Below are 26105 nucleotides of genomic sequence, written 5' to 3' on the forward strand. Positions count from 1 at the left end.
GCCTGTGCATCCAAAAGGGAGCAGAGGTACCAAGAGGTACAAGTCTGCTGCAGGCGAGATGATGATTTTTTCGGTTTGATGCCAACTAATAGTTTGCTGTGGGTTTTTTTTTTCATCAATGAAAACCCATATTCTTCAGTTCCCTTTTCCTCTTGATAACAGCTTAGTGCAATCATTCCTGATAGAATGATCAGACAGCTCTTGGAATCTGGGTCTAAAATTAGCAGATGCAAACAAGCCTCTTTTAAAGGAGCAGGAACACGAGCCAGTGCTCTTCCCCAGCTGCTGGGCATCAGCCTCCTTCCTTGGGATTCTCAGGGTTAAGTGCCTGAGCTGGTGCAGCCCCGCCCTCTTCTTCCTCAGCATTTCTCATTAGACAAGAGTTCCATAGCAACAGTGAGATCACCCAAGCCTGAGTATTTCATTGATTATCTTTTTTCTCCTTCCCTTTTTTTAATCTCTTCTCTTTCCATTTAACCACATTTTAGAGAGCCCACTACTTTATAAAACCTGGTTTATGTAGATTTCCACTTCATTAATAGAGGAGGGTAGAAAAATCTGCCCTTTCTCTTGAAATTTAATGTGTCACCAACCATGTATTTGAAAGGCGATTCTGGATTCGGAGGGTGGATGACCATCCCGGCTGTAGCTGATGTTCTCAGATTCTCTTGCATTGTCTGCTGGTCTTCTAGGGAAAAGAACAGCGCGGAGCAAGATCTCAAGGAGAAGGAAGAACACATCAGACAGAGGAGCAGTGAGGTCCGGGTGAGTGCGGGGAGCCCGCGGAGGGCTTGGCAAAACACAACACAACGTAGCAGCTTCTCTGCGGCTAGACGGCTCTGTGTTCTGGTCTGAAAGGTGGTGTTCCTGTTGGCCAGTGTGTGTCAGGCTTTGCTCCTTCTGCCCCCCCGTCTAGCCCCCATAGTCGTGTATACAGAGACAGCAGGTAGGTCGTTCCAGGGAGCTTTTGGCTGTGTGTGGTGCAAATGTTGCCACATGCATACAATTTAACAGATCGAAGGAGGCTCAGAGCAGTCATCTTCCTTCTTTTCAAAGAGAAATTGATGGGAGTGACATCTTGTCCTTCCCTGCCCTGCCCCCAAGGCAGTATTTTCAAAGGATGCTGCTTTTCAAACTGCCTCCATCATGTGAGGAAAGGACCCTCTAGAATAATTACATGGAACCTTTTAAAATCAGCTGAGTCAGCCAGGATGCCTGCAACGAAGATCTCTCTTATGCCTGAGAAAGGGGAGGTTTTTCACTCATGTAGCATGTGAGGAGTTCCGTCTTATACAGACATGTGTGTGTGTGTGTGTGTGTGTTTGCGCACCCACATTTGTTCCTTCTGGACAGGACTGTGGGGAGATCGGATAGTGCCATTTGGTTGGGTTATAGGCACCCATCTTACTTGGGGTTCCTCCTTACAAAAGGGGATGATGGATGGGCTCATGCTGAGAGTGCATGGGCAGCAACAATCTCTGGTGGTTTGTCCCTTCACACTCTGCTTTCCTTTCAGATGCTATACATTTTGGCCCTTTCTGTAGCTTGGCTCCCCCAGGGGATTCACAGTTTGGATGAGTGAGAGCTCTTACTGTTTCAAGTCACTGTGTGGGTGTTTATGTAGGACATCCCCCAGAGACTGTGGCCAGAGTGTGTTGATATGGGCTTATGGGGAGGGGGCATCTGTTTGTCTGGAGAGGTCATTGACGGCTTTGACTGGCACCTAAAGATGATTTAGAAATGAAGGTTCCCATCAGCATCTTTGTCTGCTTGGAGAAACCCCTGATGTGTTTTGTGGGAAGAGATAGAGAAAAGTCCCCGACATATGTGAGGGTGAAGTCATTTTCTAACATGCAGAAAAGACCTTAGGAAGGGAAGGAGCTCAAGGAAACCCTTTTCTGAAACGGGAGGAATTGCTGATCTCAGTACTGTCCATTTCTAAACTGAGACAAACACTGCAACAAAACCCATCCAAAGGTGGTTCGAGCCTTCCAGCCTGTTCTTCCCCTCTCCGTGTGGCTTGGGATGTGACTGTTTAGTAAAGATAAGGTCCTCCAGGATCCTGCTAGGGTGGCATAAAGAAGCCGGAGGGTGGGGACAGGGAGCTCGTTTTCTTGTCATCATAAAGGTGGCAGGTGTTTATTTTTAAACCTTAACTAGACAGTGCTCCATTTTTACCTGCTTGGCCAGCACCTCTGTGTATGTGGGTCTTCAGCTTTCTTATTCCCATGTGATTGACTGAGGAAGTTGAGATTCCAAATTGGGAGCTACGTGAAGTAGTTTGTACCTGGCTCCTCAGTAACAGTGGAGAAGAAGGGAGTCACCATCAGAAGAGCCGAACCGAGGCCTGGCTTAGGGCCTTTCATTACACAGAGCACAACACTGACACGGGTCCGGGCAGTCCTCTTTGGGAGGATGGAGGAGTGGCTGCCACACGTCACCTGCATGCCGCCTTGCTCTGAACGGGACAGAAGCTCCAACTCCTGGCTCTGGAGGCAGCCCCCCCTCTGCTCCCTTGAGGGTGGTGGCCGCAGAGCTGGACAAGCTGGCTCCCCAGCTTCCTGAGGCCCGGGGGATGCTTTGCTGGCCCCCAGCTTCCTGAGGCCTGGGGTGCACTGACTTCCCTGCTGTGCTGGGTGCCCTCTGAAGGTGCCCACCAGGAGACAGGAGCCACCTCTTCCTCCCAGTGTACATTAATTTGAACACACTGCACTGGGAGGGAAATGCAGGGCCTCAGTTAAGATTCTTGGAGCTCATGCAACTGGGGTCACATGTCTGTAGCATGGAGGGAAAAAGGGCTTCCCTTCAGTCTCCTTATGATCTGCCTCCTTTCCTTTGTCTGTGGGGCCAGGCAAAGGGCCTCTCCTGTGTCAATTCTGATTTTAAAAACTAAACATCAGTGATGTGAATAAGATGGAGGGGGACGGGGGCAGAGAAGAGAGAGCTGGAGGTGATGTGGTTCAGGAAGTGCAGGGGCATGGGTGGTCCTTTTCCTTTAGGGAAGGCCTCTTGCTTCCCTTCTGTCTCAGGAATCAGTCAGTGCATCATCAGGTCATTTTTGAGCCTTACTCACCTCCTCCCCCTTCTTCCCCTACTCCCCAGCTTCCCTTCCTCTCTTCTTCCCCTCTTCCTCTCCTTCCCAGCTTCCCTTCCTCCCATCTTCCCCTCCTCCCCAGCCTCTCTTCTTCCCCTCCTTCCCTCTTCCCCAGCTTCCCTTCCTCCTGTCTTCCCCTCCTCCCCAGCCTCCCTTCTTCCCCTCCTCCCCTCTTCCCCAGCTTCCCTTCCTCCCCTCTTTCCCTCCTCCCCAGCCTCTCCTCCTCTCCCCTCTTCCCCTCCTCCCCAGCTTCCCTTCCTCCCCTCTTCCCCTCCTTTCCTCCCTATCCTCCCTTCCTTCCTGACTCCAGGCTGCCTCCTTCCACAGACACCCATGACTCCTCAGCTTCTGGCCATCTCTCTGCATTTGCCTGAGAAGCATCCATTGAACAAGCATGTCTGAAGGACCTGCTCTGCCCAGGGCAGTGTGCCCAGGGCACGTAGCAGGGTGTGTGAGGGCAGGAGGGAACTGACCCACAGACCAAGATAAAAGGCTGGCTGGTTGATGTGAAACAAACAGCTGTTACAGAACAGAATGGAGGAGGGCATAGGAAAAAGTGGGCTGAGAGTGAGGAGGAGGATGCCAGGGGAGCCTCTGTCTGAAAAGATCCTTAGGGGGGTTGGAGACAGACCCTGCCGACCCCCAGCAGCCCCCTCCAGACATCCTGAACATGCACCCCCACCCTGGTCTTTGCTCTCCTTGGGCCTTTGTGTCCTGCCTCCCCCCCTGCCCAGGTCATCACCGTTTTAATAATAATAAGAGCCCACATGTTGTGTACCAGACAAGTGATCCCCACAACAACCCTGGGAGGTAAGTGCTGTGATTATCCCCATTTTACAACTGAGGAAACTAAAGCAAAGGGAGATGAAGTGACTTGCCCAGGGTCACACAACTAGTAAGAGTGTGAAGCCGGACTTGAACTCAGGTCTTCTGACTCCAAGCCTGGCACTCTACCCACTGTAGTGCCACCTAATGACCAAGTCCTGCAAATGGTCCTCGGCTCTGCCCTCTCTGCCTTGATGCTACCCCCTCCCTCGGCCTCTCTGACTCTACCCTGATTTTTCTTCTCCCTTTGGACCTTGTCTTTGGTAGTTCCTCTCGTAGACATTCCCCAGGGTTCTCCCCTGAGCTCTGTTTTCTTCTTTCTCTTTATTATCCCATTAGAGATATCATCCTTTCTCATGACTTCATTGTGGGACCAATAGACATTGGATTAAGAAGGGAATTGGCCCCAGAACTATTGTAGACTTTTATGTGTGACCTTATACAAGTCACTTAACAAATCAAGTCAACAAGCAATTATTAGGCATTTACTGTGTACCAAGGCTCTATGTCAAGTGCTGCAAATACAAATACAAGCAAAAAGAAACACTCTTCTTGCCCTTGAGGAGCCTACATTCTAATGAGGGATTTGGAAACCAGGGGATAGGGCTGAAGGGACCCTGTGCAGGGGTGGAGGAGACGGAAATGCAGAGTCAGAGTGCAGCTTAGCTTGCTAAGGAATGAAGAAGCCAACGCCCATGGGAGGAAGGTGAGAGGAGCTCGTGGATCCCTGGCTCTGATGTTTCTTGAGGCTCTCTGTATCTCAGAAGCCTGCCGAGGCTTGGATTTCAGCTGCCTGAGCAGCTGGATCACTCTTCTGTCTTCACTGCGCCCCCACATCCCACTTCCCTAAAACTTGTCGTCCTCCCTCCCAGCATTCCTTGCTTTGCCAGAACTCTAACAAGAAGCTGGAAAGGCCTGGGTGAGATCCCAGCTTGGGACTGGGTGTGAAGTGCTCATGAGCCACATCCTGAGGCCAGCCCTTTCTTGTGGTGGATCTCCCACCATGGCCAGCCCTGTGCCATCTGACCCCCCCCGCCCCGGCGGCCTACGCGGGCTCCATCAGAATAGCAGCCGTGGGTTGACGGGTCGCCGTTGTCATTTATGATCCAGCTGGAGAGAGCCGTGCAGGCTGGTCCTGCCACGGCCCCCTGGGCAAGGGGTCCTTCCAGAGAGACGGCCTTGCCTGTTCTAGGGCGACTTTCACTTAAGAAGGCTGCTGGGCGCCAAGCCTCACTACTCTGAGTTCTCTGGGCTGCTGTGCCTGCTTTCCCAGCCCTTGCCACCTGTTGTGTTATGTGCTTGCCCCGGCCACACTCGTCTTGTGGCAGTCATGTGTAGTACACTGTCTTTGTGTAGCTCTCATTGTCTCGTGTGGACGAGTGAGCAAGCAGCCCGTGAGCAGTGGCTGGGTTCTTGTTGAGAGAGGCGAGGAAGCCTGGGGGCTGGTGTCCGTGGTATTTCTGTGCATGGACTTGGAGCACCAGGCAAGCTCGGGTTAGTGACAGCAGAGCAGGACGGCCAGGGCACCGTGGGCAGGTTATTGTGAGACCTGAAAGAGGCCGCTGGTCAAGGCCCTTCATCTCTCCGGCTCATGTTCTCCTCTTCTCACACTCACTTAGCCCAGTCATGGACTCCTGAGGTCTGGGAACTTGTTCAATAGTTTGATAATGGTGTTTTAGCATAATTGGCTTCCTTTGTGATCCTGTTATGTTACATTTAAAAACCATGATTCTGAGTCAAGGAGGCCACAGGCTTCACCCTCCTGAAAGGCCAGGGCCCTCCACCCATGTGCTCAGAATTCAGGTGTGCCCTTAGGACATCCAAGCAGCCGCACCTCGGGGGCAGAGGCCAGGAAGCATTTCTGTGCAGTGTTTTAAAAACTGAAACATATAAATCAGTCAGCTTTCTCCTAGAGGAAGAATGGAAATTGGCTTAAATCGGCCATCACAAGGTAGAGCCTCCCTGTTCATGTGCCTGGCTGAAGCAAGGCCCCGTGCTCACTGCCTTCTTTTGGGAGGTGAGAGCGCTCAGGGGTGCTGGTGTGTGTGCGCTGGCACTTTTATACAGACTGGTTTAGTTGAAGGGAAAGAATGAATGGTGGGTATGGAGTCAAGAGATTCAATAGACTCTGGGTTGAGTCCTGACTCCTTCCCTTATCCAGCTGTGCAGCTGTGGGTAAGTCAGTGAGTCAGCAGGCATCTAATTAATGCTTAATATGTGCCAGGCTCGTGCTATATGTTGAGAATAACAACAACAGAAAAGGCATAAACTTGGTTCTGGGCCTCAGTGGAAGAGACAGTGTACAAGTAGCTATGGGCATATAAAAATGATGCTCAGTGTCTGGAAGATGGGCACTAGCCCTCCAAGGGCCTGGCAGGAGGAGGCCTTTGAGTTGTCCTGAAGGAAACCCTGAAACCAGAAGGCAGAGGTGAGAACAGAGAGCATTCCAGGCATGAAGGTAAGCCAGTGCAAAGGCATGGGGGGATGGATCGAAGGTCAGCTGTATTACATAGTGAGGCCAAAAAGACTGCAAAGTGGGGAGGTGGGGGCCAGGACGGGAAGGGCACATGTAAATGCCAGGTAGCTGTCCAGAGTAGGTCCTGGAGGCCTTTACTAAGTAGGCAGATGGCGAGGTCAGAGCTGTGCTTTGGGAAGATCAGTTTGGAAGCTGAGTGGAGGGTGACCTGAGGGGCACAGACTTTGGCAGGGAGACCACTGAGGCAGGAGAGTCCAGATGCAGAGTGATGAGGGCCTGAACGAGGGCAGCAGCTGTGGGAGCAGAGAAGAGGGGTGGGGTTGTGTCAGGAAGGCAGAGACCCCAGCAGCTGTGTGATCTATTTGGGGTAAGAGTGATGAATAGGGGCGCCCGGGGGACACTCCGGAGACCAGGTCACTTCCTCTGCTCTGCTGGCCATGCCGTCTTCTGACTAAAGGAGAGGGTTGGTTTGCTTCTCCTTCTCCCTGCTTGGGCCATGCTGTGACTTTGTGAAAGGAAGCCAGTTTGGGCCCCAAGGCTTTCATGCACCAGCCACACCCCCGACAGGCCCTTCTTGTGATCCCTTTCAAACTAGTACATGCTGTTCCAGTTAAGGATGCATGTTGAACCTTAAGAACAGTAGCCTAACTTCCTTTTGGGAATGGCCCACAGAATGACTTTCCAAAATTTGCTGAATTCTCAGTGGCCCCCCGATTGACTGCATTAGGTGGTGATCTTTTTGTTACCTTTTCTGGATGTGAGGCTGATTTCCCTCAAACAGCATTTTCCTTTAAAGATTGCCAGTACCAGAAAGAACTCTGCCCTCCCTCCAGCAGGTTCACGGGGCTATTTTTACGGACTCCTTTTGCATCTTGGCACTGCAGAATCTGCAGCTTGGCTATTTTCATCCTAGTCATTCTCATTCTTTTGTGGTTGATGTCACAGGTGACCAAGCAGGGGATTGAGCTGGAAGAATTGGAGCAGAACAGGCCGGAGACCTACCTGGACCCTCTCCTCTGAGCCTCTGGGGGGAGGGGGGTACATTTGTCAGCCCTGAGGGTTAGAAACAGACTCAGGGGAGCAGTTTCCCAAGAGGTCACATTACTTTTACAGGAAGAGCCTGCTACCACCCATGGTCCATGCGGCTGGTTGCTAAGATAACTTGCTACACACAGACAGATCTGGGGAATGAAATGCATGCATCTGCTCTCTTTGCTTCACGTCAGGATCAGAGAATCTGTCCCAAAATAAGGAGGATTAAAAATAGTTAGAGGATATCATGATGTAGATACTGGTTTGGAAGTTTCCTTGCCATGTGTTGGGCTCCTGAATCATTTTGGAACAAAGTTGAATCTTTCCTGTTAGCACATGTTAGCACACTGACTTTTCTCAACAGATTTTGATTTTCTGTGGCTTCCCAGTTTCGGGTCTTGTGTTCAGTAGGTGAAAATCCCCTGGACTTGGATTCATGTTAATTAATATTTGATGGGGGGTGGAAAAGATTCTTCCACTTTCAGGAAGAGGGACAGAAGATGTGCTAATTGTCCTAAGCTTTCATGTGACCCCTGGTTAGTCATCAGACTCACTTTCAGCTTTCTTAGATAACTAGGTTTTTTTTCCTCCCTTCCACTTGTTCCCGTGAAGTCCTGTGACAGTGTGTCACTGAGATGCTTCTCACTGCAGATGCAGCTGCTAGATCAAGGAGGGACACATCTGAGTGGGCTGAGGTCAATCGTGAGAGGGGGAGGGGTCTATGGAGAAATGTCCTCTTTGGTCCTGGGCCCATCTGGGCTTGTGGACTTAGTCCATGGACAAAGGGTGTGGGAGGGAAGGCTGCCATCAACACAGGCCAGTGTGTGGGCTCAGCCAGTTACCTTCTACCCACACAAAAGCGCCCTCTCAGTTTGGGTGGAAAAACACACGCACCTGTTTATTTCATAAAAAGGTTAGATGATTTTTCCAGGTTTTTGTTGATTATTCTTCTACTTTGAAGTGCTGACCATATTGGAACTTTTCTTTTATCTGTATGAAGGCAGAACAGTCACATCTGACATTTGAAAAACGTGTGTGTGTGTATTTTTGTATGTATATTTGTGTCAGTGTATATATCTATATCTGTATACATGTTAACATACATGCACATGCATATAGATTTGGATATCTTTTGTTATTACTTCTCTAATATTTCTCAGTATATTCTTCTTCCCAGAGAGCCTTCTCTTTTTTTTTTTGTAATTTATTTTTTTATTTTTTAGTTTACATCATTCATTTCCACAAGATTTTGAGTTACAAGTTTTCTCCCCATTTTTCCCTACCAACCACCCCAAAACAGCAAACCCACTGAATATCCCCTTCCCCAATCTTCTCTCTCCTATATCCTCCCCCATCCTCCCTCCGACTTTCCAGTAGGGCAGGATGGATCTCTATGCCCCAGTGCCTATATATCTTATTTTCCAGTTACATGTAAAATAATAATAATAATTATATATATTTTAAACATTTGATTTTAAGCCTTTGACTTCCAGATTCTTTCCCTACCTCCCTCGTCACCCACCCTTACTGGGAAGATAAGCAATTTAATATAGGTTGTATATGTGTAGCTATGCAAAACATTTCCATAGTGGATATATTGTGAAAGACTGACTATATTTTCCTCCATCCCATCCCACCCCCTACTTGTTCTATTCTCTACTTTGATCCTGGCCCTTTTCAAAAGTGGGTGCTTCCAACTTCCCCCACCCCAAGCCTGCCCTCCTTCCATCATCTCCCCTACTCTCCTGTAGAGTGAGATACTCTATTTGATATGTATTCATTCTCTCCCTAAGCCAAATTAATTGATAATAAGGTTGACTCATTCCCTTTTGCCTTCCTCCATTGTAACAGTTGTCCCTTGCCTCTTCTATATGAGATAGTTTACCCCATTCTGTCTCTCCCCATCTCCTCTCATTATATTCCTCTCACCTCTTAATTTCACCTTTTAAGTATCATCCCTTCATCTTCAACTGATCCTGTGGCCTCTGTCTATGTATACCTGTACACATATATACACACACTCACATATGTATTCATACACCCATATACCCTCCTATACAGACATATATATGTATGTATACATATATATATATATATACATTTCTGTTCCCTTCAACTATTCTCATACTGAGAAAAGTTTCATAAGTTATATATCGTTTTTCCATGTATGAATGTAAGTAGTTCAACTTTGATAAGTTCCTTATGATTTCTTTTCCCTGTTTACCTTCTCATGCTTCTCTTGCTTCTTGTATCTGAATGTCACATTTTCTATTCAACTTTGGTTTTTTCAGCAAGAATGCTTGAAAGTCTTCTATTCCATTGAATAACCATATTTTCCTCTGAAACATGATACTCAGTTTTGCTGGGTAGGTGATTCTTGGTTTTAGTCCCAGCTCCTTTGACCTCCGGAATATCATATTCCAAGCCCTTCGATCCCTCAGTGTAGAAGCTGCCAGATCCTGTGTTATCCTGATTGTGTTTCCACAATATTCAAATTGTTTCTTCCTGGCTGCTTGTAATATTTTCTCCTTGATCTGGGAATTCCAGAACCTGGCTATAATATTCCTAGGAGTTTTCTTTTGGGGATCTTTTTCAAGAGGTGATTGGTGGATTCTTTCAAGCTCTCTTTTGCCCTCTGGTTCTAAAACATCAGGGCAATTTTCCTTGAGAATTTCTTGAAGGATGATTTCTAGGTTCTTTTTTTGATCATGGTTTCAGGTAGTCCAATAATTTTTAAATTATCTCTCCTGGATCTATTTTCCAAGTCAGTGGTTTTTCCAATGAGATATTTCACATTGCCTTCTATTTTTTCCTTTGTTTGGATCTGTTTAATAGTATCTTGGTTTCTCATAAAGTCACTACCTTCCATTTGCTCCAGTCTAATTCTGAAGGAATGATTCTCTTCAGTGAGCTTTTGAGATTCTTTTTCCATCTGGCAAATTCAGCTTTTTAAGGCATTCTTCTCCTCATTGCCTTTTTGAGCCTCTTTTGCCATTTGAGTTAGTCTATTGTTTAAGGTGCTATTTTCTTCAGTCAGGTTGTTGACTCTCATTTCGTAATTTTCTTGCATTGATCTTATTTCTCTTTCCAATTTTTCCTCCACTTTTCTTATTTGGTTTTCAGAATCCTTCTTAAGCTCCTCTATGGCATGTAAGCAACTTATTTTTTTCTTGGAAGCTTCTGGTGCGGGAGTTCTAACTTCACTGTCTTCCTCCTGTTCCATGCCCTGATCCTTTTTGTCCCCAAGAAAGGAATCCAGAGTCAGACTGCTGTATTTGCTTTGTTTCCTTTGTTTGCTCATGTTGCCACTCAATTACTTGACTTTTAAGCTTTTTGCCACAGTAGAACTCTGCTACCAGAGGGAAGGAAGAGCTTTGTCCCAATTGCTGGGGTTTTCTCAGCTGCCAGAGCTATTAGTTGGGTGCCCTCTCTGAAGCCTCCACATGCTCTGGCAAACTGGTCACACACCCCAGGACCTCCATCCTAGACCTCAATCCACATCCAAGCAGGTTAAAGCAAGAGCGATTATCCTTCAGACTGGTCTCTTGATCTCCCTACAATCTACAGACCAGGAGCTCTTAAGCAGCCACGTGGCAGTGGCTGCACAGCATGGCCGCAGTGCCTCAGCTGCTTCTCCGTCCAGGGAGTAAAGGCCTGACCACACTCCTGGAATCACGGTTCCCAAAGTCCACACTGCACTGACCTCTCACTTTGTCCTTAGCATTTATGGGATGATAATTTTGGAAACTGCCACAGCTGCTGGTGATCTGAAGTCCCTCCAGCCAGCAGCTGGTTGTGGCCATCCTGAGGTTAAAACTTCGGGCTTGCGCAGGGCTGGGCTCAGCTCCCAGAGTGCTGCACTTGCCACATCTTGCCGGCCTGTTGGGCTGTCCTCAGCAGGAGGTTAGCTTCTCTGTCATTTTGTGGATTCTGTAGCTCCAAAGTTTGTTCAGAGTCACCTTTTACATGAATTGGAGGAGGTGGGAGCGGGAGCTGCTCCCTCTTTTATTTTAAAAAAAATAATTTCCCTCAATTACACATAAAAAAAATTTTTGATGTTTTTAAACAAAGTTTTGAGTTCCAAATTTTATCCCTTCCTCCTTCCCTATCCCACTCCCTGAGATGGCAAGCCATCTGATATGTTATATATGTGCAATCATGTAAAGCATTTCCATGATTGTCGTTTTGTGCAAGACGACTTGAAAAAAAAAAAGAAAGCGAAAAATAGTATCTTTTAGTCTGTATTCAGGCAACATCAGTTCTTTCTCTCAGGGCAGATTTTTCATCATGAGCCCTTTGAGATTGTCTTGGATAATTGTGTTGCTGAGAAAAGCTAAGCCGTTCACAGTTCTTTGTTGTACAATGTTGCTGTTATTGTGTACAATGTTCTCCTGGTTCTGTTCACTTCACTTTGTATCAGTTCATGTAAGTCTTTCCAGGTTTTTCTGAAATCATCCTGCTCATCATTTTTTATAAAACAATACTCTTCCATTACATTCATACACCACAACTTGTTCAGCCATTCCCCAAAACGAGCATCCCCTCGATTTCCAATTCTTTGACATCACAAAAAGAGCTGCTATAAATATTATTGTATAAGTAAGTCCTTTTTCTTTTCATCTCTTTTAACAGAGAGGAAAAAAAGGAAGGGAAAAACAGTTCACTGTATCACTGTATCACAGCACAATGAATAAGTTTGACTTCTGCAGAGTGTCTCTTATCCCGAGTCCTTCACTTCTGTAAAGAAGGAGGGAAGCACCTTCTCATCAATCGGTCAGCCAGCAAGTATTGCTTACACACTTTCTATGGTTCAGGCAGTGTGCTCCTGCTGAGGGTACAAGTACAATGAAAGAAAAGATCCGTGTGGGAGGAGCCGAGTACCTGGGGACACAAAGAAAGGCAACGCCAGGGCCTGCCTTCCAGAAGCTCACAGCCTCAGGAGGGGCACTCCTGCATCAGTCAGTACACATAAGGGAACTGTTGAGTCAGCAGAGGGTCCCCACAGTAGAAGCTCTAGCAGGTGGAAGGACCAGGAAAGGCCTTCTGCAGGAGGAATGTTGGAAGGGAGGAAGACCAAGGCCAGGCTCAGGCATTGTCGTTTAGGAGCATTCAGCTTTGATTTATTGGTGTTGGCCTTTCTCTTTATGTTGCCATCGTCACAGCATATGCTTTTTCCCTGGTTTTGCTCACTTCGTTTTGCATCAGTTTATAAAAGTCTTCCCCTGCTTTTCAGTGCTCACGATGTCTATTGTTTGTTACAGTGCAGTAACAGGTCATTATACTCCCATGCTGCACTTTGTTTAGCCATTCCCCAGGTGTTATGCAGGGACAGACCTGGACAAGTCACTGAACCCTATTTGCCTCAGTTTCCTCACCTGTAAAATGAGCTGGAGAATGAAATGGCAAACCACTCCAGTGTCCTGGCCAAGAAAGCCCCAAACGGGGTCACGGAGAGCCGGACACGACTGAAGCAGCTGAACATCAGCAGCAGTTGTCATTTAGCTCACTGCTTTATTTTGGAAAAGCAGATGTTACTCTGCTTAACATTTTTATGAAGCTGTTTTCCAATTTTTTGTGTGTGTCATAGGTCCATGGGATCAGCGCTCCAGAGCTAAAGGTGGGGGCCATTTCTGGCCTTTCTGCCTGTTTTTGTGAGGCAGTGAGTTAAGAATAGTTTTTACATTTCTTAACATCATAACACTTTATTTTAAAATCTAAGGACTATTTTTAGCTTGAGGGCTTTTCAAAAGCAGTTGGAGGGCCAGATTTGGCTCATGGGGGTACTTTGCTGACCTCTGCTCTAGAAACCTTAAGGGCCATCAGGTATAACCCACCCTTCTGCAGATGGGGAAGATGAGGCCCAGGGATGATGTGATTTGGCTGAGTCAGACAGGTGGTGTATTGGTGTATCAGAGGCGGGGTTTACACTCAAGTCTACTGACTCTAGCCTCAGTGCCCTTTCCCCTGCCTTCCCTTATCGTGGCCAAAGAATTCATCACCAGATGGCCAGCCCCTTGGTGATATGTAGCTAGATGGTGCAGAGGGTACAGCACCAGGCCTGGAGTCAGGAAGACCCAAGTTATTCCTCAACTGTGACCAACTCTGCCATACCTCTCCCTGGTTCCAGTTCTCACATTGTTGGTCACCTGCCATTGTCTGTTGTGTCACCGGTGATTCTGATTCTCCTGAGATTGTCATGTGCTATGATGTCCAGCTGTAAGTCAGGGAGGAGTTTGGGGGGGGGGGTGGTCACTGAAGGTGCCAGCTGATTTTCCCAGTAGAGTCTAATCTGCTCTTCTCTTATCAGCTCTGGGTCTGCGTAATTGACTGTCCGGAGGGCCTCTTCGATGGGGCTGCCCAGCTAGCCACGTGTCAAACAAATGTCTTCTTTATTCACTTGCCTTGTGGTTGGTAATAGACACAGGGAAAACAAAGTGGATACATAGCAGACAGAGAAAGAATTAATGAAGACACTGGCAGTGTATCTTGGGACCTTGCTAAGCTTAGTCTCCCCAGCAACAAAGATTGCTGAGAACTTGCCTTGGGTAAAGATGAAGAAAAGACCTCTCTTTGGGTATTAAATGCTGTTCTTAAGCTTGTTATAACTCTGGGGTAGATTCAGTTGTGATCCGAGGGTGGGCAACTTTTGACTTTTTTGTGCTCTGTGATTGAACAAATGAATGTACTTTACTTATGATTGGAAACTAATCTCCATTTGAGAAGAGGGGCTTTGTGATGGACTAAATGAATGTAATGTCCAGGGGTGGAGTAGTACTTGATTGAATTACACTTGGTGAATGCTGTATTTTGAATTATGCTATATTTCGATTTTCTCTGTTCCTTGTCACTGAATTAGAGAGCAGCTATGCTGGTATTTTGAACCTTGTGAAGTTGCCTTTGCTTGGCATTACAATATTACAATGAAGACATTGAAATTGGAAAAGACTTCCAGGTTATGTAGACCAGCCTGACTTTTTCACTCCAGGAAGAAGCCTCAATCACCCAAAAGCCAAGTGGTTATCTATAACCTCGTTTTAGAGTCTTTGGGTGACTGTTAGTGGTACCTTTTAGTTTCTATCATTTTATAGATGTTGAATGTATCAGCAGTGGGCAAAGTTAAAGTATCAGAGTGGGTGAAACCATTTTCTAGATTAGGGGTGTGTGTGTGTGTGTGTGTGTGTGTGTGTGTGTGTGTGTCTGTCTGTCTGTCTGTGTCTGTGTCCATCTGTGTCCTGGGCCCCTTCGGGAGCCAGTCTGGGGAAGTGTAGGGTCCCTGCCTCAGAATCATCTTCATTAATACATAAAGTATGTAGGATTACAAAGAAAACCATTTTCAGTGACATTGTTATCCAGATGTTTTCCTAAGTGTTCACAGATTGCTGGTTCTGAGCCTGTGTTCTACAGTGCTTATTACATGAAACCATCAGTTCTGGATTATTTAAATTGAGATGAGAAACATTTTTCTTTGCTTTTTAAACGTGTTGTGGTTTAGGCCAGTGGGGAGAGAGCCCATGTAGAGGAGATGACATTTGGAAGACGCCTCAAAGACACTGGGGTTAGAATTGTCACGTCTGTTTTGTCTTTTCTTTGGGGCCCCCTCAAGCCTTTCTCCCTTGTCCTTCGGTGTCATGGAGGTGTCGAGGGGTTCTGGCCAGTTCAGACGGGCTGTGAAGCCTCGAGTGCCATTTTGAAGAGGTCTGTCACACCAAGGAGAGGCGATGGGGAGCGATTTCACAGCTAAAGCGCATTGACTAGGGCGCAGAGGATGGGGATCCCACAGGTGCAGGGAGGACGCCCAGCAGCTCACTGCTTGCGGCATTAAGTGTGTTTGCTGTCCCACTCCTCAGCCTCCTGAGCTTTTCAGATAGGTGTCTGCACCCCACCTAACCCCGAGTCAGGCTCTGTTCCCAGGAGACATCTGCGTGGAGTGGGGAGGAATGACCCAGCTCAGGGGACAGAGCCAGTTTGGCGCCACGGTCCTCATCACCTGCAGCATCGTTTAGCAGAGCAGCAGCCTTCTTGTCAGGTGTTCTTCCTGCCAGAGGAGGACAGCATCCTGCGTTTTGTTTTGCTTTAGGACCTTCAAGATGAAGTCAAGAGGGAGAGCTCCAACCTGCAGAAGCTGCAGGCCCAGAAGCAGGAGGTGCAGGAGGTCCTGAGTGGGCTCGATGAACAGAAGGCCACGCTGGAGGAGCAGCTGAACCACGTCAGGCAGCAGTGTGCCCGGGAGGCCCACCTGGTAAGGGGGGCTGGGAGCCCCAAGGGCCTGCCTCTGCTCCCTGTCCCCACCCTCATTCAGGACTCAGCTTCTGCCCCAGGGGCAGCTGGTGGTACCATTAGACTGCACCGGGAAGACCCGAGTTCAGATCCAGCCTCAGGCCCTTCCAGGCTGTGTGGCCCTGGGCAGGTCACATCAGCTCTGTCCCTCCTTCCCTGTAACAGCACCTACCTCCTAGGACTGTTGTGAGGATCAGGTGAGATGATGTTTGTAAAATGATTAGCACAGTAAATAAATAGCTCTTTTTTTCCCTCTTTCCTTCCTTTCTTCCCTCCTTCCCTCCTTTTCTCCTTCCCTCCCTCCCTTCCTCCCTTATCCCAACTTCCAGATTTCCTCTCTGAAAGCTGAATTAACAAGCCAGGAATCTCAGATCTCTACTTACGAAGAGGAGCTGACCAAGGCCCGAGAGGAGCTGAGCCGCCTGCAGCGTGAGACAGCTGAGCTGGAGGAGAGCGTGGAGGCAGGCAGGGCCCAGCTGGGCCCCCTGCAGCAGCATCTGCAGGAGTCGCAGCAGGAAGTCACCTCGGTAAGGCCTGGGCAATAGAGTCACTTGAAGGGGAAGGGAAGCTTCCTTTGAAGGCCTTAGGGAGGAGCTGGCCTCGGAGTTGGACTTGGAAGGCAACTTGGGCTTCTCTGAGGCAGGACTGAGTAATATGGAAGGTGTTTCAGGCAGGCGGCACAGCCTGGGCAAGGGTGCAGAGGTGGGAGAGGCAGGCTGCTCTGGCTCATGTCCTGCCCCCAGTCTCAATCTTTGTTTAGAACTGGGGCTGAGCATGTGGCTCCTCCCCTCTCCAAACCTCTGCTTCCTCACTGTAAAGTGAGTACAGGAACAGCTGATGGAGTGGTGTTCTGCTAGCTGTGAGCCTAAGATGGTTGATTCTGCAGAGGTCCTGACTCAGGGCCCTGCCCTCCAGGGTGAGGGGCTCCCACATCCTGACCCAGGTCTCAGGCTGCGTGTCTATGCTCCTCCCAGGCCCTGCCTGATGCTCACAATGGCTGTGAGGGAGGCTCGAAAACAGGGGTGGGGGCATGGGTGTTACTCACTTTTTTCCACCTGTGACTGTGATGGGGAAGCTCCCTGGCCGTATCATCGTCTCAGAAATAAAGCTCCAAGGAGACCGGTGAGAGCCAGCATTTCTGTGGCTTCTTGGGCCCGACGGCTCTGGGAGGCAGGGCTTGTGAAGGATATTTATCTCACTGCACCCATGAGGAGCCTGAGACTCAGGGAGGAAAAGAGGGGTCTGAAAGGCCACCCCCAGGGTTGTGGGCCAGTGTCCCTGGTGAACAAGGAAGGCTTGGGGCTGCCTCAGTGAGCGAAGCTCCATCCGTTAGGCAAAGGGTTAAGCCCATGAGACTCTGAGCCCCACCACTGACCACTTCAGTTTGTGGTCAGTGGGACCAAGGCCCAGGAAGGGGAAGTCGTGTCCAAGGGCACATAACTATCAAGTATCAGAGAGACTTGAATCCAGGTTGAGTGGCTGGAGGATGGAGTGGCAGTGCCAGGCTGGAGGAGGTGCACAGGCCTGGTTCCGATGGCAAATGGGGGTAGGGCTCAGAGGAGAGACTTCTGAAAGCCGGGCCCTCACAGCCCCCACCCCAGCCCCAGGGCTGGACGTGTTTCAGCCAGGCAGGGAGGGAGCAGCTCTGGTTAGAGAGAAGTCGGCCATTGGGAGGTTTTCCTGTTGTCAGGAGCTGATGAGAGACGTTCTCAGGGAGCTTTCTTGCCCCTTCACTGCCATGTTTGGCACGTTGAGGTGAAGAAGAATACGGGAATCTTCAGGCCGTTCCTGGCCGAGGGGGGTGGCTTGTTTGTTTCGCTTTTCCATCCCTCACTCATCCGGCCCTTGTGCCTTTCTTCTTCCTGGGATCCAGATGCAGGTCAGACTGACCGAGATGAAGGAGCTGGCCAGCCCCAGCAGTCAGGAGAGTTGGGTCAGGAGCTCCCACGGCAGCCTGGTCAACGGTGCTGCCGACTACTGTAGCCTCAGCAACAGCAGTAGTGAGACCGCCAACCTCCATGAGCACCTGGACACACCCAACACCCTGGAGACTGAGCCAGTGGTCCAGGAGTCTCCGGTGAGAGAGCGCCGCCCTGCTTGTGCCTCAGCCGTCATGTCTGGCCTAGCAAGCGTTTCCCAGAGCCCCTTGTGCACACAGTGCTGAGGCAAGCTCGGTGGAGGGAAGAGATCCTGCTAGGGCCAGCAAAGCTGCCCCCTGGGTCCTTAGGCTCACTGAGGTGAACGGGGGTAGGACGGGGGCACAACTGCCTCTCACCATCACCCTCCTTCATCACTCACTCTTCTGTCTCCTGTTTGGTCTTGGCCACCTGGGAAGGAGACAAGACTGGCAGATGGGCACCATCGTGCAGAGGAGAAACAGGTCCACAACCTTGCCTGCTCAGAGCATGTCACTCACTCCCTGTGGCCTCCCCTCTTGTATCACCCGTTGGGGCCATTTAATTCTCTGGGCACTATGATGCCACAAAATGGCCTGCAGAGGAGATGGCAGCCCCCCCCCCCGCATGGTGGAGGCTGTGGGGGAGCCCCCAAGAGCTGGCAGAAACCCTCAGCACAGGTTAGCCTGAGCAGAGGGAGAAAAAATGGCAGGATGGTCTGCTGTGCCTGATGGCTCCAGGAGAGGTCACAGAGTCTGTCAAGCCCTACTCCCTCTAGGGGCACAGGAAGAGAAGCTTGTTGATGTTTCTGTCAGTGTGAGCTGTGGAGGGCCTTAGGGAGATGCCATTCATTTTGCCTTTCTGACAGGCCCAGAGTGACTCGTGCCCTTGGCCAGAGCTGCCCAGCACAGCTGTGGCTGTAGGCCACATGACTCCAAGCTTGCCCAGGACGTTTTCTCTGTTTGACACAGCCCTGCATCTGGCGCGTGGACGGGAATGATGTGGCTACAGTTAGGCCCACCAGGTCAAGGAAAGCAAGGACCCAGGCTCCTGCTACTGTCTGATGAGGGCATCAGACTCCTTTTTCAAACTTAATCCCTTTGTTTTCGAATCTTGTTTAGGTCAGAAGCAGTCCTGAAGTTCCTTCCTCCGAGGTAGCTGATGACAAGGAGGGGGAGACTCCCGCAGTAGCTGACAAAGTGAGTATGGGTCCCCCATTGCATCGGGGAAAGTGAGCTTCTGAATGGGGTCTTGGCTCCTCACTCGGCTTCCCAGGTGCCCCAGTGACTGCCCAGTATGGTTCCTAGTACAGCGGTCACACAGTCCCCAGCTGGCTGAAGGCCCCTTTGCCTCCCACAGAGCAGTGGCCTAAAGGCCTGGTGCCATAGGCTGCATTCACAGGCAAGATCTTTTACTTTCCTTTAGACCCCCACGGTTCTCAGCAGGTGAAGAAATCAGAGCCCTTTTGTTTTTCTAAACAACAGACATATCATAATATGCTTGCGATTTTAATTACCTTCATGCCAATCAGAACATGTTTGCTTTCCTTTCAAATACTTTTGAATATTTTCTAGGAAGATTTCTTTAATTTAGACTCGAGCTCCCTGTCTGATACAGCTGTGGAACCAAATCTGGATTTCTTCCAGTCAGACCCTTTCATTGGTCGTAAGTAGCTTCTTTTTGTGGGGGCCGAGGCCCCAGGCAAAAGTTTGTCACTTAACTGGATGGCTGGGATGGTTGTGGGATAGCTGTGCTGTATCCCCTTGGTGTAGTCGTGGAAATGTGGTTTCTCTTGGGTGCAAAGCACTGTGTTGTGGGTGCTGGGGGTACCAAGGTACAGAAAGAGCCCCTGGGCTCAGGAGACATCTGAGTTCCTGGGGTGGTGCTGGCTGCCCTGGGCCAAGTTCTCTCCATCCCTGGAGGTCTGCCTGCAGAGGCTGCAGTTGGTTAGGTTTGGCTCAGCCATGGGCAGCGCTCAGCTGGGGTGCCCTCTGGCTTGTTCCCCCTTATCCCCCTGAAGCCCTCCCTGCTCCTTTCTGCAGTGATCAGCCCCTGGGGGGCTTCCAGAATGACCAGGAGGGCAGTATTTTGATGACTGCCTTTATTTTTGCTTCTAGGGGACCCTTTCAAGGATGATCCTTTTGGGAAAATAGGTCAGTACATGTTAACCCCAATGGTGTCTGAAATTCTGCCTTATGTCAGTCTACAGTTTAACCTGGATTGGGGGGGGGGTGAGGTTTTGCGTGCATGTGTGTGCATGTGCATGTGTGTGTGTACACACACATGTGCTCTGGGGGGAGGGGAGAGGTGCTCTTCTTCCTCCTGGTTTTAAAACTGTCTCAGAGCTGCTGCTGTTGCCCTTCCCTTTAGGCAGATTGGTGGGTTCCAGCCAGTTTTCTGATTGAACAGTTAGCCTTTTCTTGAAGATAATGTTCATTAGCTAGTGTCATGGCTAGCATGGCAGCTTCATATGGAGGTTAAGCTGAGAGACTTTCAGAAGTCCCCCCCTCCCTGTGCCTTAATCGCATGGAGGGGAAGCAAAGGTGAGGAGGCCCAAGCAGTGATTAGGAAAGACAGATGTGCGAAGTAAGAAGGGAAGAATGAGAGGGGAGGGCAAGGAAACATTGGTGATGCCACTGCAAAAAAGTCTCAGTATTATTTGTCTGAGCTTAACCAAACATTTTGTATTAGAATCTTGGCATAACAAGTGTGAGAGTTGAGGGGGCATCACTTTAAAAGCTCTCATTGACTTCACAAGCCTTAAAATCACTCAGCTCTGGAAAAGAGTCCATGTCTTCTGGGAAAGATCTCAGCCCCAGCTGACATGATCTCCTGAGGTTCAGGCCTAAGCCCTGAAAGCTTCCGCTGCCCTTCTTTAGCCTGCCTTGTGCCACTCTTGGGATTGCCATTGTTAGCAGTGACTGATGGGCAGTTGAGGTGTCCGACACAGACCATTGCCATCAGGGGCAGAGGCCGCCTCTTTGGAGTCGAACTCCTACTGCCACTCCCCCAGAGTTTGCCAGGTGGTCGGGTGGGAGATGCAGTCCTTCACTCAGATTATCCTGTTTTAGGTGGGCTCCCTGAAATCAACTGGGAGGAAATTTCATTGCATAGCAACCCTGCTGACATGTGTCCTTCGGCTTGATTTTACTTAGATCCGTTTGGAGGTGACCCCTTCAAAGGGTCAGACCCATTTGCTGCCGACTGTTTCTTCAAGCCGTCTGTGACTGATCTTTTTGCTTCCTCGGATCTTGACCCCTTCTCTGCAGCCAGCAGCGGCAGTGACCCCTCGGTAAATGGGAGGCGAGGGATGGAGTGAGAGCCTGTTCCATTGGACATGGACTCCCCCAAACTGTAAGAGTAGTAAATACCCACTATATCCCTCCAGTTAGGCCTGGAGCTTCTCATTGGGGATGGCCTTCAGAGCCCAAGTCTGGAACAGACCAAAAAAAGCAGCTTTATAGTCAGGCCTTGAATTTGGGCCATGTTCTCAGCCCGATTCCTGTGGCTTTGGCTGAATTTGGGCAGTTTTCCCAAAATCTAATGCTCCATAGAGGAGGTGCTGATAGCATGCTCCAGGTGCTAAAGGAAGTTCCCAGATGGGGGCTTTTCAAACATTTGGCACCAGGGCAGCACTGATAAGAGTGAGTGCCCCAGCTCCCTGAAAGCCACTTCGAAAGGGGCGATCATTATTAGGATGGGACACTTCTCCTCGACTTGGTTTCTCTGCTGGCCCGTCTCTTGAGCATGGCCTCCCGTTCAAGAGCAGCTTCCACGACATTGTTGGTTAGTTCTGGGGAGACCCCTCCCCCCCAGAGCATGGCTGTAGAATGAAGGCCTTCCCAGCCACTGTATCTCACTGAATGGGGAAGAAACTACCACCTGTGGTAGTGGAGGAAAACCCAGCACTGCAGAGGAAAGGCAGTGCCCTTCTAATCCCAGCTGGAGTAGCATTGGTGCCCCCTGCTTACCACAAGAGGCACCCATCCTACAGGCCATCCCAGTGACTACCCACCAAGCTCTTTCTCCTCAGAGAGTTGACATTTGAGCTGTACTTAAAGCCAGGTGTTCCTTGAGTTTGGTCAGCTTGGTGGGGACAAAGGAAGAGAGAATTGTTTGGGCTGGTTGGATGTTTTCATTCAGTTGTCTTCCCCAAAAGTCGTTTTTAAAAGTCAAACTGATAGAATTACTTCTTCCGTGTTGCCCTGTAGCTCGGGGTGGCATCTGGGATGTTGTTCAGGTCTGCCATCCTTGGCAAGACAATGAAAGGCTTCACCTGTGGTATGAGTGACTCTTGTTTCATCGTGTGCGGTTCTGGCCACCATGTTTTCAGTGAGGCGTTGACAAGCTCGATCCCATTCAGAGGAAGGGGGCTGGGAGTGAGAAAGACTTGGCAGGACTGGGGTTTGAAGGGCCATCTAGTAAAAGAGGGCCTTCTCTGCTGGCTGGAAGTTACAGGCAAGCAGAGCTTGGCTCATTTCACATGGAAAATTTCCTAACCATAAGCCTTGTCCTTCACTGAATGGGAGATGTTTAAGCAGAGGCTGCATCCAATTCAGCTGAACAGACATTATGACCCTTTGGTGTGCAGAGCCCTGAGAGAAGGCCAGGCTGTCATTCCAGGGCTGTATTTTAATGGAGAGAGGTGGATGCGGAGTGCTTTCCCAAAATCTCACAGGCCACTTTTTACCCTTGGAAAACACTTAATTGAATCTTGTAACAGGAAGGGAGCTTTCTTCCCAGCCTTCATCCAAAGCCTCCTTCTTGGAATTCCCCTGTAACGAGGAAATAGGATTGGGCACTAGCTCCGCCCCTTCCAGGAGTCCCATAAAAAGCAGTGTTCTGGACCTCTCTGCTCAAGCAGCCCCTGCCTTGGCGCAGCCATTCCGATCACCAGGAGGTGCTAAGTCCCCCGAGGGAGCTGTAATCTCTTCATCATCTTCTAGGGATTTCTTGTCCATCCAGGGCCCCCAAGATCTTGTGTCCTCTGACCATCCCTCTGCTCACCCATCCTCCAGCCCCTCCTCTGTGTGCCTGATGCGATAGCTGTTAGCCCCCAGCTCATGCAGTACAAGGCAGCATGTACACGCCTGCCATGCCCTTTGGGTCATGGGGAAGTCTACATATGGAGCACAAGTTCTCCCTCCCTGTAGTCAGTTCTGATCTAATTGGACCAGATTTACTCAGTGATCCCCCTTCTGTCCTCTGGGGCCAGGGGAACAGAACTGTTTCCTTTTCCACCAGATAGCCCCTGGGGTATGTGAAGGCAGTGTCTCCAACCACGTCTGCTCCTCTCTGGATTAAACATCTCCTGTCACTCACGCTGGCTCCCACCCTGTGACACAGTGTCTGGTATTTTCTACCAGAATGACCAGTTTAGGCTGATGTTCCCTTTCTGAGTACACCAAGCCCTGGGGGCTGGTGGGCATGGCTGCCTGAGAGAGAGGCAGCCTCATCGTGGGCCTGCTCAGTAGTGGGGGCCTTCTGGAGGTGCTACAGCCTAGAAGGGAAGAGATCTGGCAGGGCCCTGCAGGAGATACCCATTCAGTGGAGCCTCAGTCCTTCCTATCTGCTTGGGGCCACATGCCGAAGAGCCATTTAATCTTGGACTCCCTGTGGCAGGTGGCAAGGGTGCATCTGCCGGTCTGAAAACAGGCCTGGTAGATAGAAACGTCCAGAGTAGGGCATGGCCTGTAAAAATCTCTGCAGCATTCTGAGAAAAGAACTTCCAGGAAATGGCATTCTCGTGAGTGGCCAGGGGACTCTTGCTATCTCATGTCCTGAAATTGGGCATTTTCAGCTGTTAGTGAAGAGTTTTATGCGACTACAACACCCAGTTCTGGAGGGCAATAGAGGCAGGGCTGTGACTGAGGACTCTGCTTCTCTTGACAGAGTGTGTCTGAAATGTTTGTTCAGCTCAAATAGGGTTGTGACAGCAGTCAGAAAACCGTGGCAGTCAGGAAAATAGCGCCCATTGCCGGTCACTGCCACCTGCCTCAGGCACTTAGTGTGTGTTGACTCACTGACTGGCCAACTAATGTCCCTCCCCATTGCCCCCTACCTCCGGCCCAAGCTTTTGAGGAAGCATTGCTACGTTGGTGATTATCCTGAGTCACTGCTCTCTAGTCTCAGGAGGGAGAGCCTGGCAAGGTCTCAAATCAGTTTATCTCTGGAGACTCTTAAGTTCTTGGTTGACTAGATGTGTTCTCCCATGTTGGCCTAATGAGCCCCTCATGTAGTGGGCTCTTAGGTCTTGAGATCTGCCCTGTCCCTCTCCAGAATCTCGGAGCCCAAAGTAGCTGCCTCTTCTCTCAGCTGAGTCTGTGCTAGGGGAGGGTGAACCCCAGTAGTCAGAGGTCAGAGGACGCTGACACAGGCCAGGCTGCATCTGGGAGAAGTCCTTTCCCGCAATCCAAGTTTTCTGTCACTTTATCAGGTGGAGACTCTGAAGGACAATGACCCTTTTGCCCCTGGTGGAACCGTTGTTGCTGCAGCAAGTGATCCAGGTAAAGAACAAACAAGAAAAGCTTCTGATTTTTTTTTATCTCCTGAACTTATGCTGATCTTAAAAACACATCAGGGGGCAGCTAGAATAGAGGCCCTGGAGTCAGGAAGACCTGAGTTCAAATGTGACCTCAGACACTTAACACAAAAACTAGCTGTGTGACCTTGGGCAAGTTACATAACCCCAATTGCCCTGCCTTCCCCCTCCAAAAAAGCAAAAAACAAACAAAAAAATAAAAAAAACCAAACACATCAGCCTTTCAGGTTTTTTTTTTCCCTAATGAGCACAGATTCTAATGTTTACTGACAACTTCAGGAGGTTTGGTGTTTTGGGGTCCCCCCTGAAATCACTTGAATGTATCGTTCAAGCCACAGTGTATGTGTGCAGTGCCTAACTCCAAGGAGAAAAGAGCCAGCAGCTGCCTTTTTTATAATGTGTGATTCAGGGGCCTGCAAGTGTGGCACCCTGGGCTGGGGGCTGAGGGAGATAGAAAGGGTGGGTGAGGCCCTGTCCTTGCCTGCCTGGGTGAGCCACCACCTGTTGGAGGGCAGTTCTCATGACTCACATTTATGTAGCATTTTAAGGTTTACAAAGGAATTTTCTCACAACACCCTTGTGAAGCAGACTAGATAGTTATATTGTTAGGTAGGTTGTTTTTTTTTTTTAAAGCAATCAGGGTTAAGTAACTTGCTCAAGGTTACACGGCCAGTTATTTCTGGGTGGGTAATAAGTGTCTGAGCTCGGATTTGATCCCCAGGTCATCCCGACACTGGAGCCAGTGCTCTTACTCACTGTGCTACCTGGCCACCCCAGGTGGGTTTTTTTTAAACCATAGCATACGCCATGATTTCCTTCTGATCAATGAGAAAACTTGATCAGAGAGGTTCTATAACTTGCCAGTGGCATTTGTGAGGGGAAGAAGAGGGGGGAAGAATGGAGAAAGCATTTGTTGGAGAGATTAGGCAATGATTTATGTTTGATGTTATTAAATTGAATACTGAATTTGGATGATTTTATTTGGTTCTATTTAAATTGGGTTTTAGCAAGGTTGCTAGGTGAGTGGACACAGTTATTAAACCAGGCAGTATGGAAGAGAAAGGACCTGGAGTGACCTTGGGCGGGATTCCTTGTTTGTGAATATAAGTGAAAAAGAAACTTAAGGATGGGGAGGGGTGGACACAGTGACTCTTCCCAGTCAGTCCCTCAAAGCTCTGATAAGTCTGTGTTCATAGGATCCTAGATCAAGAACTGGAAAAGACCATAGAGTCCAATGAGTCTCCCTTCTATCCTACCCCTATTTCACAGGTGTGGAAACTAAGTCACAGACAGGATAAGGGATTTGCACAGTTAGTAAGTGTCTAAGGTGGGATTTGAACCCAGGTCCTTCTGACTGGCACAGAAACTTCAGTCCAGTAGGAATCTATGTGTCATGAATGAAGACTGAGTATGCCTTATTTCTGAGACGAAAGTACTGTGAGTTATTTAAGTATAACTGCAGAGAGAATCAAACTTTTGTAAGCACAAAGAAAGATGGTCAAAATGTATGAAAACTGGACTTATGTGGGGTGAGCACATAACAAGAAGAGATTCCTTGGGTGGGGGTGTCCTGGAGGGAGGCTTAACATTGAGCTCAGGTCCTGGCCAAGTGAGGCTAAGAGCTCGTGGTGTGGCTGGGAAGGCCCCAGCCTTTGAGGAGGCCTGCCTGCAGGAGGGAGTGTCCCTCTCACTCCCAGTGGGATTCCTCTCCTTGCAGCCCCAGGCGGCTGTTTTCTCTTTCATTTCTTTGGCAAAACTTGCTCCTGGGGGTTCAAGGTTTTCCATCCTGCTCATTATCTCAACTATGGAAGCCATAAATTCTACTCTCACAATTCTTATTTCTCTCACCTATTGGGGAATATCCTTCTATGGTTCTCTGCTTACTTGGGGACCCAGAGGGTCACCTGCCTCATCAGGTGAGTTTTTATGAGGTAGCCTGGTGGTGTAGTGCATAGAGCTCTGGGC

At 49.2% G+C, this 26105-nt stretch overlaps 1 protein-coding gene across 2 annotated transcripts in view; it reads left to right on the forward strand.

Annotated features, from left to right (window-relative positions):
• LOC138164991 (epidermal growth factor receptor substrate 15-like) overlaps positions 1–26105 on the forward strand; it is a 127606-nt gene that overhangs the window by 92306 nt on the left and 9195 nt on the right. For both annotated transcript variants that reach the window (XM_069093023.1, XM_069093024.1), the window contains 9 exons: positions 693–765; positions 15505–15666; positions 16034–16231; positions 17578–17781; positions 18721–18798; positions 19174–19264; positions 19717–19752; positions 20755–20891; positions 24036–24105. In XM_069093023.1, the coding sequence (XP_068949124.1) occupies positions 693–765; positions 15505–15666; positions 16034–16231; positions 17578–17781; positions 18721–18798; positions 19174–19264; positions 19717–19752; positions 20755–20891; positions 24036–24105 (1049 nt within the window). The remainder of the gene's footprint in view (positions 1–692; positions 766–15504; positions 15667–16033; positions 16232–17577; positions 17782–18720; positions 18799–19173; positions 19265–19716; positions 19753–20754; positions 20892–24035; positions 24106–26105) is intronic.

Source organism: Petaurus breviceps, unplaced genomic scaffold (genome assembly GCF_028583685.1).
Source record: "Petaurus breviceps papuanus isolate PSGF00001 unplaced genomic scaffold, PetGlider_PUasm1.0 207, whole genome shotgun sequence".
NCBI lineage: Eukaryota > Metazoa > Chordata > Mammalia > Diprotodontia > Petauridae > Petaurus > Petaurus breviceps.